General features: G+C 48.7%; 1 protein-coding gene across 1 annotated transcript; it reads left to right on the top strand.

Moving 5' to 3' along the window:
* The first annotated feature begins 6,686 nt into the window (after nucleotides 1–6,686).
* Nucleotides 6,687–9,044, top strand: LOC119178604 (neprilysin-2). The gene has a single exon (XM_037429816.2). The coding sequence runs from the start codon at nucleotides 6,687–6,689 to the stop codon at nucleotides 9,042–9,044; it is 2,358 nt and encodes a 785-aa protein (XP_037285713.2).
* The last annotated feature ends 7,864 nt before the right edge of the window (nucleotides 9,045–16,908 follow it).

Raw genomic sequence — 16,908 nt, 5'->3', positions numbered from 1 at the left:
CCTCCACTCGCGTTGGAGGCCGCACTGCGCAGCTCGAACCTGACAGCACAACTCTGAGCCGTCCAGCGTGCCGAGGAAGCCGCTTCGAGATAAGGTCTCGGAACCGCATCCGCGGTGGGTGCCCAGACCCACTAAAAAACGCCGGACTCGAATCGTCTGGATTCGGCAAATAAAGTTTATGTTCTTACTGCCACATGGCGTCCATATGTCACGCAGCGTAAAGTCTCTAGAAATAAACAGGGGCGTAGCCAGGGTGCGGCACACCGAACTCGTGCCCCCCCTCCTCAAAATTTTGTTTACCATGGCATAAAGAGTGGAAAATGACCATGAAATAATTAGTGGAAATGAAGTTTCTGGGTACGGCCTTGGAAATGTAGCGCCATTCGAGTCGCCGTACAAGCTCTTCCTCGTGCTTGGTAGGCTTGGTAGTGCAAGCCCCATCTTGTCTGTCCTCGGTCACATGTTTTCTTATGCTTCCACGACAACACCGGAGATGAGGAGGCGCTGCACCGGCTTACTCCAAGGAGGTTTAAATAATGTTGAATTCCAATGGCGGAGTCGGAGCAAGTTTTTCTGCTCCTTTCAGAGCAAGTGTGTTCCAATGACAGAGTGAGAGCGAGAGTCAAGTGTTCCAATGAGAGAGCCGGAGGGGATTCAGAGCGGGAGTCCCTCCGTGGAGCAGGAAAAACTGCTCCGCCAAAATCGGTGGAGTGGACCGGAACTCCACGTGACGTATTTCCTTTAACACGTTTGCCTGCTTGGGGGCGTGGCTGGCGCGGCGCGAGTTGTGTTTATAATGGCGGACGGCATGGACGACTCGGCTACCTCGGCAAAGCGTGCGGAAATGCTTCTGCTTCTCGATAGCGACAGCAGACATCGTGGACAATAGCTGTTGCACGCTTGGCGTGATATCCATTCCACACAGGTGAATAGCGCTGAACAAGCAAACAAACAATGCGGCGATGCTGGTAAACCACGTGGGAAACAGACAGTGGAAAAGACAGCGCAAGGTATCCTGGGTAACGCGGCAGCTTCCGCCTTGCTCCAGAAGGGCGGGTTGTGTTCCGATGGCGGATTTGGAGGATTTGCTCTACGCCAGAGTCGAGTGCTCGCTCGCGGAGTCGGTCGGCTGCACCGACTCCGCCATTGGAATTCAACATAAATCATGCTGGAGTGGAGGCAGCCTATACCAACGTTTCCAACGTTGGCCTATACATACCAATGGGTAGCAGTGAAGCCGTGGCGGCCATCTTGCCACAGGCAAGATACGGGAGCCAAAGCGCGCCTGCCTCTTCTTTTCGCCACGGTTTTTAACGATTATGGAGGGCATCAAGTGGTGAATTGTCAATAATAAAAAGTCGAAAGGCAAACGGGAATACAGTCGACCTTATTCTGTTTCTTTTGGCGTTTTTTTTAAATCGCGTGCACACCGACAAAACTTTCTCAGCATTCCTTTTCTTGTTTATTTTATTCTTCATGTGACAGAATTTTATGCATAAGTAGATTTCGACCACTTTGTGTGAAACATAAAAATGTGTCTCCCAAGCTTTCCAGGTTCAAAAGGATATGGTGATAAAAAAAAGATGTACGTATGAGGAAAAGTTGCAGTGAGTTCCACCCCCCCCCCTCCACACACACTCAAAAATGGTCTTTTGATTTTTGATCCCTTTCATTTCAGCTTGAAAATAAAACCTAGCTCTTTTGGTTCACTACAATTTCTCTTGAAGCTGTTATGGCTCCCCTGAGGAAACATGAACTTTTTTTTTTGGTAAAAGCTGCTGTGTAGCCGATGCAACTCCCACATCTTGAATACATATAACGGCACGAGAATCCCTCGGGTATGGTCGTTTTTTTTGCATTTAGTTGCGTCACAAACATTGCTCAGTTCAGACACTAGTTTTTGCTCACTACACTTCAAATACCAAAATAAAAGGCACGAATGTAAAAAAAAGAGACAGGTCCCTGTGTGTTATCCAAACAATGTTAACTACCCTCGTGTTAGCGAGTTAAACTTCTAATTATCACAACTAAGAAGCAGGAGTGTAGCCAAAAATTAGCACACCAAGCCCCCCCCCCCCCTCACCAAATTGTTTTCGCCATGGTTGAATGGTGAAGATCCATAATAACTCACAGCGCACTCACTTCGTCCGTGTCGTGCATTGTGAGCTATTCCCGCTACGCCACTGCCAGTAATCAAAAACTAAATGACGAAGAGGCGCATTTATTTTAAAGAATAGTTAACGTCGTGTTATTTCACACTCGCTTACCACTCTAGTGGTATCAGCAAGCCTAACAATGTGCATCAGTGAACATTGCAGGTGTTTTACAAACGCGTCTAGCCTAGCCGGATAACTTACGGGTCACAGTCCAGTCTGGTTGTAACAATTCGGCAAGTGTCTCTAACATATGTGGTCGCTGTATTTCCGCTACCGGTCATCCCGTCATCTAATGACATAAGTGTTCAACAGCACGCCCCGAAGTGCTTCGAACATTTGGGTCCATAAGAAACCTGTTAAAAAAGAAAGGATGACTGTGAGATATGTGAAAACAGGTTTACAGCTATCAACATGCAAATGTTCCGGCATAAAGTTTCCATCAAGCTCAAAGTATATGATACTCACAACTGAAACATTACTCCAGAAGACCTTTTCACTCGACCTATGCAACCTTAAGAAATGCACAATGCATTTATTACGATTAACGTCCGGACGCTATGCAACACTGGCGAACATCTGGAACATATGTGTGGCCCCAGCCGCTTGAGTTGTGGAAGGCGCGCTTTCTGCATATGGCAAGATGGCGGTGCGCGGCTTCAACTGAGGGCCGCCTCCTCCGCTCCAGGAAATATTACTTTAATTTCCTTGGCTTACCCTTCCCTGTGCGCCAGAAGAGGGTGTGCCTGCCTGTGCACGGCTGGGTTAGACTGCACCTGCGCGCTCTCTTCTTGCCTGTGTGCGTATTTTCCTGCTGGACGCTGTAGGGGCGCTGCTGCAGATCCATAGATACCCATCTAAGGAGCTGCTGCAGCTCCTTAGGCGAGTAAATACTTAAAAAGCAGCAGGAAGTCAAACCAAAAAGAACTATCCGTTAAGAAGAAGGTGAAGGAAACAGAGACTGACATGTGGAGAATTGGCATGATTAAGAAGACCGCACCAGAGATCTATCGAACCTTTAAGCAGGAAATTGCCAAGGAAAGGATCTATGATAATACTCGGGGTAGTTCTCTACTCTTTGAGGCCAGGACGGGAGTATTGCGAACCAAGACATATCGGGCCAAATACGAAGGGGTAGACACGGTATGCAGTGCGTGTGGAGAGGAAGAGGAAACTGCCGAACACTTGATAATGTTCTGCAAAGGACTTCACCCTATAGTTCAGGAAGATGGCGCACAGTTTTTCAAAGCACGGAGGTTTAGAGACAGGGAGGGCAAAATAGACATTAAGTGGGTAGAATTAACTAGAACGAGGTTATCTGATTGGTGGCTAAAGTCAAGGCACGAGTGAAAATTAAACCATTCACAGCAAAGTACCAGTCCTCAACTTCACTATTTAAAAGAAAAAAATTACAAATCTAGTTGTTGGTTTACTAAGTAGTACGGCTAGGTGGCGGTAGCCGCCGCCCGATATAAAGGGTACCGCCACATCAATCCATCCATCCATCCATCCATCCATCCATCCATCCATCCAGAGAGGAGGCAGAGGCGAAGGTAGAAGCGAAGGTGCGTTGTTGGAGCTACTTTAGTTTTTTTAGGGATTTTGGCGCAGTGTTCCCAGACAAAATACTATCGTCTTTCGACGTCCTTTGCAGTGAAGCACGCAGATACTGGGCCAATTTTTTTTTGCAGCCATGGCCATTGATCTTGGAAACTAGGAGGCTTATGTGTGCGTATCTTGTGGCTTGTGTGTGCGTGTTTAGTCGGCGCTATTTTCCGCTTTAGCTCGGCTGGTAGCGTATGTGCAGCTAACGTGGCATATGGGGCGCGATTGCATATAAACATAGAAAGAAGGCTTAAGATGGCTGGGCAGGACCTTTCTTGTCGCTCGTATGAGTGCACGCCCTAGCATGTGAATAATTTATTTGCGCCTCATAATCGCATTCTTCCTGTGGTACTTCGTACGTTGCATGAAAACGGGCTTGTCACCAGTAAGCTGAATGTTCTCTTGGGACTCCATGTATCACTCCGCACGTTGTCAGCAGTGATTCAGATGGAAATCCTGTGCTATAGCCGATTTCCGCTCTGAAAAATTATCTGCGGGCAGCTTCTCGGTCGTCCTCACAGGGTCAGCTGCTCCGTCATTGGAGGTCACTACAGGTTTCCTGGCCTCTAATGAGACAGGTCGTCAGTGACATTACTAATGTCGCAATACTCGCCACTCATGGGCGCTGAATAGGATACTTTCGCATTAACAACTCATAAATGCCAAGGTGTCCTCGAATTCTTTGTCTCGTAGCTGGCGTTGCGGGATATTCTTTATGTAGGTAGCTGCACTGATGACCGTGGTGGTAACGTGCTATCACGCTCAATTACACTCACTTGGATTATTTAATTATAGCGAAGTGCATAGTTGCGGACATGCATTTTATATACACTTCAAACAATGCTGATCCCTCGGATAAACCCTAACACAAATTAGGTATCATGTTAGATGAAGTACAAGACGCGTGCATTCAGCTCGCGTGCGCACTTTTTCTGATTTTTGGGACAATGCACTTTATCTGATTTCCTGCAACAGATACTCTACTTTGTGGAAAAATTCTTTAGGTGCCGTTGACCGATTCCTTAAACTAAACCTAAATGTACCAAATGTGCTTTCGTTCTTGGCTTTGTCTCTTGGCCACAGTGATGGGAAGGTTGCCGATACCTTGGGGGAGTTCATTAAATGTTAAAAGAGGTTTAGATCGTAGAGCCAATTTTCTGGCAGTCCTATTTTCTCAATGGCGTTTTTAATCGCTAATTATTCTTTCTCAATTACCCAGCTCAGAGTTAATATGTTTTTAGTCATATATTGCAATTTTGTTACAATATTACATCTTTCATCTTTAACTAGATGACATTTATTCTAATAATTAAGAATTTTTTTGAAAACCACCTGATTCTTGGCCAATCACCCAGCGTGGGTGTGTGCTACTGTTCAAGGTAGTATTCTACTCTACTTTCGGCCAATCCTCCATGGTGGGAGTGAGAAAGAAGTTTAGGGTCTACAGCCATCATCTCAGGGAAACAAAACAAAACCAAACAAAACATCCACATGTATATATTGTTACGACCGGGGTTTGTGGCACAGGAGATCCAGAATCACGATGTCGAGGCAAGAGGAGGTTGAACTTCGTAGAGACGGCTTGTTTACATTATTTACATGGCACGGGCTCTCTGACCCGAAGCTCTACATTAAAAGCTGTCTGAAAAAGGCTGTCTATTGAACACGTTCCATGAACCACCCTCAGCTGCTCGCGAGGGCTGGTTAAATACCATCTCATCTCTCCAGATCCCTAGATCGGGGAACAGGTACATACGGCACTGTCCAATAACGTATCCCGCAGCCCACACGAGTGTCATTATGCCGGCACCGCCCCCAACATGCACAAATACACAAACCAAACACGTGTATGGTCCCGGCGATGCTGCCTCCGGCGAACCTTGCTTGAGCGGGGTGAAACGAGTCTGTCATTTCTCCCCTCGGGCCGACCACCCATGCTTTGCCGTATGGCAGTCGCGGTCTAGGCGCCTCTGAGGGGCCATGCCTGAACATCTGGTGGTGATTTGAGCGTCGGCGGCTTATCAGTCAGAGACGCACAGCGTGATGGTCCGACTTCCACAATCGGTGGAAGCTCGGCATCGTGGCTTTTACCGGGACACGAAGATGCCACGAGTCGCATCTCTGCGCGGACCCGAAGGACAGCGGTGCTCCGTGGAGTAGTTTCAGCCACGCAGCGCCCAGCACATGAAAACAGCAGGGCGTCTTGACGCGGCTCCTTATTTCCACAAAATGAGGCGGCTGCCTTTCTTCCTTTCCGGCGGCCGCGGCAAAAGGGTGGCCCGCCAAACGCAATGATATCTACAGGAAGTGAGGGAGTCCTTTAACGAGCACCACACAATTCATAGCCTATCTCCCTAATCAGTTGCACCAAGATTCTGAAGAACCAACCAACCAACCTTCCTTTCCGGCAGCCGCGGCAAAAGGGTGGCCCGCCAAACGCAACGATATCTACAGGAAGCGAGGGAGTCCTTTAACGAGCACCACCCAATTCATGGCCTATTCCCCTAATCAGTTGCACCAAGATTCTGAGGAACCAAACAACCAACCTAAAAATCATGGTCTATTCACCAAGGTGAAATAAGAAGACCACCGAAGTGGACTGCAGTCCGATCATGGTCTGTGAATTCCTTGGAGACACGGGAAGATTTTCTTGTTAGGTCATCCTAATGGAAATCTAGTTTTTTTTTTCAAATTCAGTTAATAATTTTTGTTACGGTTCTGTATCTGCTTTAACCGTACGTGACTTTAGAATTGGTTAATTGCATACTCTCTAGATATATGTTTTATCCATTTTCCTTAATGAAATGTGAAATTACTTTATGCTCAATATTATAACCGCCGGTTTAATGGCCAGTCCGCCGTAGTGGGTACAAGCCAAACATAGGCACCAGTAAGCAAGCAAGCAAGCGATCGCGGTGGCAAACGTACATGGCCGACGGCGAAGGAAGGAACGCCGAGACCGTATCAACTAGTACGACAAAGTCAGCAAGGAGACAAAGGGCTTTAGGACACAACGCGCAAGCCCAGAGCGGTGGCTGGTCAGCGGCCATCTGGAGCCTTGCCATCACCACCACAGTGCTGCTGCTGGTGTCGGTCGTGATCACCGCCCTCGTTTCGATGACGGCGCTCGGTAGCAGTACCCACTCGCAAGCTGGCACTCAAGCAGGGGCGTCAGCGGGACGTTCGAGCCGCTACAACAAGAGTGGTGTCTTGAAAGCGGTGCCCGAGCGAGGCGCCGCCGGAGCCTGCGACTCATCGTCTTGCGCGGAGCAAGCGCGTCTGCTGCTCCGCCAAATAAATTCCAGCCGCGACCCCTGCGACGACTTCTACGCTTACGTGTGCGAAGACTGGGCGCTAACGCGACCGCTGCCTCCGGCAGCTGAACGGCTGTCTATGGACACTATCCTGGTGGACGGCTATGCCGAGCTTCTCGCTGCGGAACTGCGGGAGAACGCCACCGGGTATCCCGCGCTATGGTTCCTGCTGAGCAACTGCCTGCACCCTCAGCCTACCCTTTACCCGACGCTATGTGCCATGTTCTTGGACACGATCCGGCTCAAGCCGTGGATGGCCCGAGCGTCTGCGTTGAGACACAGGAGGCCAACGGCCCCTGAGGTGGCCCGCAAGCTGGCCGTCGCCTTCCGCGTGTTAGGAGTAGACGCGCTATTCAGGCCGTTCGTTTTCAAGAGCGGTCTTAGCGCCAAACGCTTCGTCGGGCTCGCGGAACCGTCCACAGTGCTCATGTCGGGCCCGCTGGAGAAGAAAGATTATGAGATGGTGCGCAGGGCCCTTGCTCCTCTCTTGGCTTTCTTCCAGAACATTACCGACACGGATCTGCTTCAGTTCGAGGAGCGGCTCGCTCTAATGCTGAGTCACCCTCAAGTAGACGCGGAAGCGCTCGCCAATGGTACCACGATCAAAGTTCGGGACCTCCCTGTATTGCCGAACTTCGAGTGGACGAGCTTTCTGCAGAGCGTGTTCGACAAAGGTCTGCGACCAATTACGGACAAGACTTTCGTCAAACTTAACTCACCTGACTACATCGTGCGCCTGACGCGCAGCGACTTACTACAGTTTACCAGCCAGCTGCTGGGATACCTCGTGTTCCGCGTCATGATGGTATTGGCACCACTGCTCGACGACCACGACTTGCGAGACCAGTTAGCCTCAGTGAGCTACGCGCGGCACCAGGAGTTTCCTCAGGCACTACCTCAGGCCCACTACTGCCTACTCCTACTCGACCGATTTGAGCCGAACTTACCTCTGCACCTGTCGCGTCATTTTGCTGCGTCTCTTATTGGCGGGGAAAGTGTCGTGGCTGACATGGTCTCCACGCTTCGCGCGGTTCTGCTGGAATCAGTGCAAGTGCGGCTGGGTCTCAAGAGTAGCGAGTTGTGGGAGCATCTGCGGGACAAATTGAACGCCGTCTCGTGGGAGCCGCTTAGTCCACCTGCTCTGGCAACGACTACCGTGAGGGCCGCTTACGTTGACAACGTCTATCCGAGAAACTCGCAAATGCCGGCTGCTCAGCTCTTTTACAACTGGATTCGTAAGTCCCACGAGAAGAAGCTGATGTCGCACATGAACTACGCACGCGGAAGAGGAAAAGGCGACTCGGGGTACCCGGGATGGACGGGAGGCTTTTTGAGTGCCGAGAGTCGCCTGGCGCCACCTTACGATCGGCTGGAGATACCTCTGCCCGTGTTCGACTTGTTCCTGAACGCGGATCCGGCTCTCCGGCCCTTACAATTCGCGCGCGCGGCTCCCAAGTTGTACCGATCACTGCTGCGAGCCGTCTACCACTGGGCCTACAACTTCGAACACAATGTCGCAGATGACAAGGAGACAGGCGGCGGGAGTGTGACGCGCCGTTTAGATGAACTTCGCCTCTGCCTAGAGCAACAGTACTCAGCGGTTGCTTGGTCTGATCGAAGGATGCAGCTAGACGCATCGCGCACTTCGTGGTCCGATCTGTGGGACTACCTGGCGCTGAGACCAGCGTTGGACGCGTTCACGCTTTTTGCTCGACGTGTGGCGCCCGACTACCGCCTGGCGCTGCTCGAGCACTGGGACATCGGCCAGCTATTCTTTGTATACTACGCAGCCAATCACTGCGAGAACAGCAATGAACGCTTTTTGCGCAGAATGGTGGCCTTGGGTCCTCACAGCACTGCCTGGTTCCGCGTCAACGGGCCTTTGAGGAACGCTCGGGAGTTTACGCAGGCCTTCGGCTGCAAGCCCGGCTCGTTCATGAATCCAGTCGACCAGTGTGCGTTGAGTGAGTGAGCGCAGCCAGGGATGATTGGAATATAGTTCTTGTAGTCTTTAGTCACGGCCACCTTGATCGGGTGCGGGCGGTGGTGTGCCGCGCGCGTCCAATCCAGGCGGCCGTACTTAAGTGCACGCCAGACTATAGCGCTCTGTTGCTTATTTATATTGGTTCCTATAGACTTCCACCAGAACGCAAATGTGGCAGGTCATTTCGCCCTCCTTCTTTTTCGGCTATATCAGACGTAAGATAGCATGTGCGCACGCACACAAACGAATGTTATGCGACAGTACATCAAGCACTTCTCTCAGTTGCATCGCTCCATCAACTGCCATATTTTGCACGATTTTCAGTAATACCAGTTTATGGCACTCTTGAATAAATATAACGCCAAACAGCTGTTGTTGAACTCCAAATATATTTTCATACGCTTTCATTGTGTTCATATTATGCCATGTGGATTCCAGTGTGCCCTAACATTATTGCTCTAAGAATGCAAACCCACAGTGTGGCTCAGTCAGCCGACGGCAGTACTTAATTTGCACAGCAGTTCTATAACGCAAAAAAAAAGAACGTATGACCCAATTTCTTTAGAGAGAGTTCACAGCGTTATACACCGTATATATACTGTGACTACGCGGGATCGACGAGCACACAAAGCACCTCAAATAAATACGCTTTATTGATCGCAGGAGTAAGACTGCAACGACTTCTTCGTATTTTGCCCTCGGCCAAAGACACTCGCACCGCTTCGTTGTCGCCACCACTGGCACATACGCGCGGCATTATTTCCCCTTTTAAAAAACATCGCCCCGATGTTAAACGTTCGAGAAGCAAGGCGAAACCAAAACTGCACAGTTAGTCACTGAAAGTAAGGTTTCATCCGAAGCACGTGGACACGTTTTGGTGAATGTCTGCGGCACTTCGAACACTGCACGCCGTTTGGAACAACCTCGAAGTTGAGGTCACTGATGCATTGCAGAACCTTGTAGGGTCCGAAGTATCTTCGCAACAGCTTTTCGGAGAGCCCACGCTAACAAATAGGTGTCCAGACCCATACTTTGCCGTCCACATTGTATATGACGGGTCTGTGCCGGAGTTTGTAATGTTTGGCATCGTCGTCTTGTTGTTTGGTAATTCGCAACCTGGCAAGTTGTCTGGCTTCTTCTGCTAGCTGGGTAAACTCTTCGGCATCCGTCTTATTGCCATCATTTTCATAAAGGAGAATTGTGTCTAACGTTGTCGTAACCTCGCGTCCGTAAAGGAGACTGAAGGGTGTCTTCAGAGTGGTCTCCTGACGAGCCGTGTTGTACGCGAACGTGACGTAGGGCAAAATGACGTCCCAGTTCTTGTGCTCTACTTCTACGTACATGCTTATCATGTCAACGAGGGTCTTGTTGAGGCGTTCGGTGAGCCCGTTGGTTTGAGGATGATACGCCGTTGTCTTTCTGTGAGCTGTACCACTTCGTCGGAAAATGGTGTCCGAAAGCTCGGCCATGAACGCAGTACGTCTGTCAGTGATGACTATTGCGGGAGCATCGTGTCTTAAGACGATGGCTTCGATGAAAAATTGCGCCGCTTCAGCTATCGTTGCCCGTGGCAGAGCGCCTGTTTCTGCGTATCGGGTCAGGTAATCCGTGACGACGATTATCCACCTGTTTCCAGTGGCAGACTTTGGGAAGGGGCCCAGAAAATCCATGCCAATTTGTGCAAACGGTGTCGTCGGCACTCGGACAGGTTGCAGCAGGATAGCTGGTTTGATGGATGGTGGTTTGCGATGCTGGCAATCTAGACATGCCTGCACGGAAGTTTTGACAACTTCGGCAAGTCTTGGTCAGTAATAGTTCTACCTTACCGTCACCAATGTTCTTGCGTAAACCAAGTGACCAGCGGTAGGTTCGTCGTGGCAGGCTTGCAGTATGTCACGGCGAAGCGAAGAAGGAACGAAGAGCAAGTAGCTGCTGCCGCCGGGAGAAAAGTTCCTTTTATAAAGAACGTCATTTCACAAGCAGTAAGACGGCAGCCTTCTCGCAAATAACTTCGGCACGCTATTTGTTCGCCCTTATAGGTAATTTATGAGTGGTAGCAGTTCAGCATCGTCACGCTGCTTTTGAGAAGAGGCGGCAGTGTCCACAATTCACAGAAAGACCGTGTTATCATCGTCGTTGTGCGGGGATGCCGTCTCAACAAGAGAACGAGAAAGACAGTCGGCATCGGTGTGTCGTTTTCCCGACTTGTAGGCAACAGTGAAGTCAAATTCTTGTAGCCGAAGACTCCATTATGCAAGACGGCCAGACGGATCTTTCAAGTTGATTAGCTATTACAGAGAGTGGTGATCGCTGATAGCGGTGAATGGGCGGCCATACAAATAAAGACGAAACTTCACGACTGCCCATACCCTTGCAAGGCATTCTTTCTCCGTCGTAGTGTAGTTAGCTTCCGCACGGGACAGCGTCTTGCTGGAGTAGGATATCACCTTTTCGTCGTTGTCCGTCGACTGTACGAGCACTGCTCCAAGACCCACATTACTAGCGTCTGTATGAAGTATTGTTGGCGCGTCTTCATCGAAGTGGGCTAGCACAGAGGGTGTTTGCATGCGCTGACGATGCTCGTGAAACGCCTGCTGTTGGTCTTCGCTCCATCTGAAGGGGGCATCTTCTCGAGTAAGTTGTGTCAATGGCCATGCGATGCACGAAAAATTAGCAATAAACCACCGGTAATAGGCACAGAGTCCCAAAAATTGTCACAGTGATTTTTTGTCTGATGGCGTTAGGAAGTTCGCCACGGCGGCAATTTTATCCGGGTTGGGCCAAATCTCTTGGCTGCTAACGACGTGACCGAAGAATTGAAGTTCGTGGAAGCTGAAGTGGCACTTTTCAGGTTTTAAGTAAGACCGGCCAAGCGTATTGCTTCAAAAACTGATTCGAGTCTTCGCAAGTGTTCCTCGAAAGTCGTTGAAAAGACAATCACGTCATCGAGGTGCACCAAGCAGGTTTGCCACTTAAGTCCCGACAGAACTGTGTCCATGAGACGCTGGAATGTTGCTGGCGCCGAACACAAACCGAAAGGAAGAACCTGAAATTCATAAAGTCCGTCGGGCGTAACAAAGGCGGTCTTCTCACGATCTCTCTCATCCACTTCAACTTGCCAGTAGCCGCTTTTCAAGTCCATGGATGAAAAGTAGCGTGCGTTTCGTAGTCTATCCAATGAATCATCAATACGCGGCAGATGGTAGACGTCCTAATTTGTGATCTGATTGAACTTCCGGTAGTCGACGCAGAAACGCAAGCTGCTGTCCTTCTTCTTGACGAGTACTACAGGTGATGCCCAAGGACTGTTAGATCGCAGAATAACACCATCTTCTAGCATCGTTTTTACCTGTTTTTGAATTGCCTCACGCTCCTTTGGGGCGACTCGATAAGGATTTTGCCGGATGGGTCTGGCGTTGGAATCCGTGATGATGCGGTGTTTCGTCAGTGCCGTTTGACCAACTCTTGATGTGGATGAGAAGCAGCCGTAGAACTTGTTAATCAGCGTGATAAGGCGGTCTCGCTCGATGGGAGATAACGTTGGACCAACGTCGGCAGGTGTCGGTGGAGTGACGCTGCTGCTGATTGTTTCTGATTGCTGCTGATTGAGATTGTTTTCCGCTGTACTCAACATTTGAGCCATCTGCTTGGATAGAATCTGGGCCAAGGACTCACAAAGCTTCTCAGCGATGCACTCCATTGCTTTCTGCACTGCCTTCTCAATTGATTTCGCAATAGAGACAGAGAGAGCTTCCATTGTTGGCATATTATGAGCTGTAACACCGGCGTAGCCTTGTGTTCGTGCTTGTATTTCAAGTACTTCAATGCTTGTATTTCAATCAATAGTCTCAGGGGTACCACAAGCCTCAGTTATTGGACCCACTCTTTTTTCCCTGTACGTTAACGATTTTCTCTCAATCCTACTATATTCAGAAGCTTTAATGTACGCAGATGATACGGCACTAATCTTTGTTGGTGACAGCTTAAGAGACATCGAAGATAAAATTAACGAAGAGTTACAGAGAGTACAAGTATGGTTTAAACGAAACCACCTAAATATCAACACAGAGAAAACTAAATACATGGTCTTTCACTCTAAGAAAAAAAAAACTCGACTTTGCAGGTTTCATCTTGGTTTTAGATACGGCACTGCTACAGCCAGTAGTTTTGTTTAAGTACTTAGGGGTCATGTTTGACTCGGACATGAACTGGAAATCGCATATAGAAAAGACATGCTCCAAGCTAGCATATGGGTGTCACACGCTACTAAAAGCCCGTGAATGTTTTGGCGCATCGATTTTGCGCATCCTATATTTTGCATTCATCCCGGCTGCGGCGGCTGCATTTCCGATGGAGGCGGAAATGTTGTAGGCCCGTGTGCTCAGATTTGGGTGCACGTTAAAGAACCCCAGGTGGTCTAAATTTCCGGAGCCCTCCACTACGGCGTCTCTCATAATCATAGAGTGGTTTTGGGACGTTAAACCCCACATATCAATCAATCAATATTTTGCATTCGTGTACAGTCACTTGAGCTACTGTACAGCATCGTGGGGCAGTACATATAAAACTCATTTGAAATGTATTAGCCGCCTGCAAAAGAGGGCAGTCCGGATTATCACATACTCAAACAGGACGGATACTGCAAAACCACTGTTTCAAATGATGCGTGTACTTCCACTGGACTCTGTTCACGTGTCTAGTGTTGCTGATATAGTGCATGGAATAATAAAACGTGATGACCCATTCCCATTAACCACCTTTACGTTACCCGCGCGCTGTACAAGAGCTGCAGCGAATCACTGTTTTAATTTACCGGTAGCCAGAAATGCCTACGGTCGAAGGCTCATAGAATTTCACGGCGCTCTCATATGGAATGCGATAACGACTGATGTGTAAGAGGCTAAAAATTTTACATTGGCCATGAAGCATGCACTTCATGCGAACTTTCTAAGTAATACGTCTGTATAGTCATTTAGTATTATTATTATTATTATTATTATTATGATTAGTATTATTCTAGTGCTATTACTATTCTGTGCTATAAGTAGCTATGTTCTGCGCTATGTTTCTTTGTACAGCTCAATCATGTGTTTTTTGCTTTTTTTCTATTTTTAAACATTGTATCCAGTTTGATGTCCTTTGTCGCTGTGTAACCGCTTGCGCAAGTATGTAAGTATGTCACACAATTGGTCCCTCTACTAGCCAGTTAGGCTATGGGACCAAACAAGTGTTTGCGAAGTTTTTGTTACATGGATATGAAAGTTACAATAAAAAAAGTGTTGCTGCCTCCCGTGAACACCGTCTTCATTCTACTATCTTTAGAATTTGCAGTTCACGTACCTTTGCCGAACATCTAGAGCTAACGGCAGCTTGAGCTTTGTTATATAGGCAACACTTTTTTTTACTCTGACAGTCGCTAGAATTGTGACCTTCCCTGCATACCTTACACCTGACCGCTGACCTACAACCTTTCATTGTGTGACCATAACGCCAACACTTTATTCATTGGAGCGGACGAGGAGAGAGCGGTTCTACTCTGTAAATTAAAGGCCAAGCCTTAATTTCTGATGGTCGGACTGATCCCGCAAAGGTCACAATTACAGACTCAGTTGGTATTTTGTTCTTATTAACTACCCGTCCACACCGATAGACTGAAATAGCACCTGCTGGCGAAAATAGCTCTAGTACTTTGGAGGGTGGCATGTTGGCATCGACGCCACGCACTAGGCCTCGGGCACTGTGGAGGAATACCGTGCATCTCTCCTTTCAAGGTTGACCCTGTTTGCGCTGTTTACGGGTGCGGCCACTAGGTGGTGAGCATTCAGTTGGAGTCGCGAATTCCCGCTGTTTCACCAGTGAAATCCTTTACGCCAATGAAAATGAGGCGGTCCGCGGTCAGCACCTATTCGCCTTCGACGAAGCAACGCGACCCGACGCCACAATCAAGAAAGCAAAAGGGACGCGTTGACCGCATTAAGAGTAACCATCTTTGTTTTAGGGGCGAAGCTCCTTATGGCGTGGGTCTGTCCATCTCTTGTATGTATGTATGTATGTATGTATGTATGTATGTATGTATGTATGTATGTATGTATGTATGTATGTATGTATGTATGTATGTATGTATGTATGTATGTATGTATGTATGTATGTATGTATGTATGTATGTATGTATGTATGTATGTATGTATGTATGTATGTATGTATGTATGTATGTATGTATGTATGTATGTATGTATGTATGTATGTATGTATGTATGTATGTATGTATGTATGTATGTATGTATGTATGTATGTATGTATGTATGTATGTATGTATGTATGTATGTATGTATGTATGTATGTATGTATGTATGTATGTATGTTTTTAGACACCGGTTGCGAGATGGGAGATGGCGGTACTTGAAGTGTTAACTAGATGGACGCACGGACGGAAGGGAACCCGTGAAAAGGGGTTTATTGGCGTGTGTTGCGACGGCGGCTCTACGATGAAAATACGATCGGGACAGAGCAACGGCCAAGCAGATGCCGGTGACGATCAGCACGAGGTGAGTGAGAGGAGCCGAGAACCCAGTACCTAAGCGGTGGCGATGTTGCTTGCAAGTTGCCAACGATACGTTTTCTTCTTCACAATTTTCCCCCGCCGAAAAAGAGCCATCCTCGCAACCTAAGAGGCTGGATGCAGAGGGCTATGGTATGGCTTAAGGCGGGTGACGTGGACGATGTCACGTCCACGCCGGGGCATGTCGTCAGATGGGGAAAGTGGGTCAATGAGAAAATTTACCGGCTAGGTTTGCTCCAAAACGCGGTAAGGGCCCTCGTACTTTTGGACGAGTTTTGAGGAAAGGACGGGGGTTCGGTAAGGAACAGCCAGCCATACAAGTGATCCCGGGGAATAGCTGTGGCTTCGTGAAGAGTCGGCGTTGTTTTTCGGTGTTGTTTTCTTCCTGGCACTGCTGTTCTTGGGACGTAAAGGTGTGTGCGAGTTCACGACACTCTTCCGCTTTTCGGGCAGCTTCATACACAGATGGGCATTCGGATGCGTCAAGACAGTATGGAGGGAGAGGGTCGATGGTGTGGGAAGGTTCGCGTCCATAAAGAAGAAAGAAAGGAGAAAATCCAGCGGTAGACTGTGCCGCGGTGTTGTATGCGAATGTGATGAATGGTAGAATGCGATACCAGTTTGTATGGTCAGATGTCACATACATCGCGAGCATATCGACGAGGGTGTGATTAAATCTCTCCGTGAGCCCGTTAGTCGGCGGGCGGTATGCCGTGGTTTTGCGATGAACAGCATGGCATTCAGAAAGCAGAGAAGTGACCACTTCTGATAGGAAGGCTCGACCTCGGTCACTTAGTAGTTCTCGAGGTGCACCGTGTCGTAGTATGAAGCGATGAAAGACGAAGGATGCTACGTCCCGCGCAGTGGCACTTGAAAGGACGGCGGTCTCAGCGTGGCGTGTTAAATGGTCCACAGCGACTATGATCCACTGATTTTTATCTGATGTGGTCGGTAGAGGGCCATAGAGATCAATTCCGATCTGATCGAAAGGTTTGGCAAGGCACGGAAGCGGTTGAAGCGCACCGGACGAGTGGAAAGGCGGTGATTGGCGGCGTTTGCAGTCAGGGCAGCCCATAACGAATTTTCGAACAAAATTATACATTCCGCACCAGTATAAGCGATGACGAATGCGTTCGTAAGTTTTGAAAACTCCAGCATGGCCTCATTGGGGATCGTCGTGAAAGGAGGCGCATATTTGTAATTGCAAGCTGCGGGGGACAACCAAGAGCCACTTACGACCTTCAGGGGCGTAGTTGCGTCGGTGTAGCAGCCGATCAGGAATTGTGAACTGAG

Source organism: Rhipicephalus microplus, chromosome 1 (genome assembly GCF_043290135.1).
Source record: "Rhipicephalus microplus isolate Deutch F79 chromosome 1, USDA_Rmic, whole genome shotgun sequence".
NCBI lineage: Eukaryota > Metazoa > Arthropoda > Arachnida > Ixodida > Ixodidae > Rhipicephalus > Rhipicephalus microplus.
The sequence above is the reverse complement of the archived record's forward strand: the minus strand, read 5'-3'. Positions and strand labels throughout refer to the sequence as shown.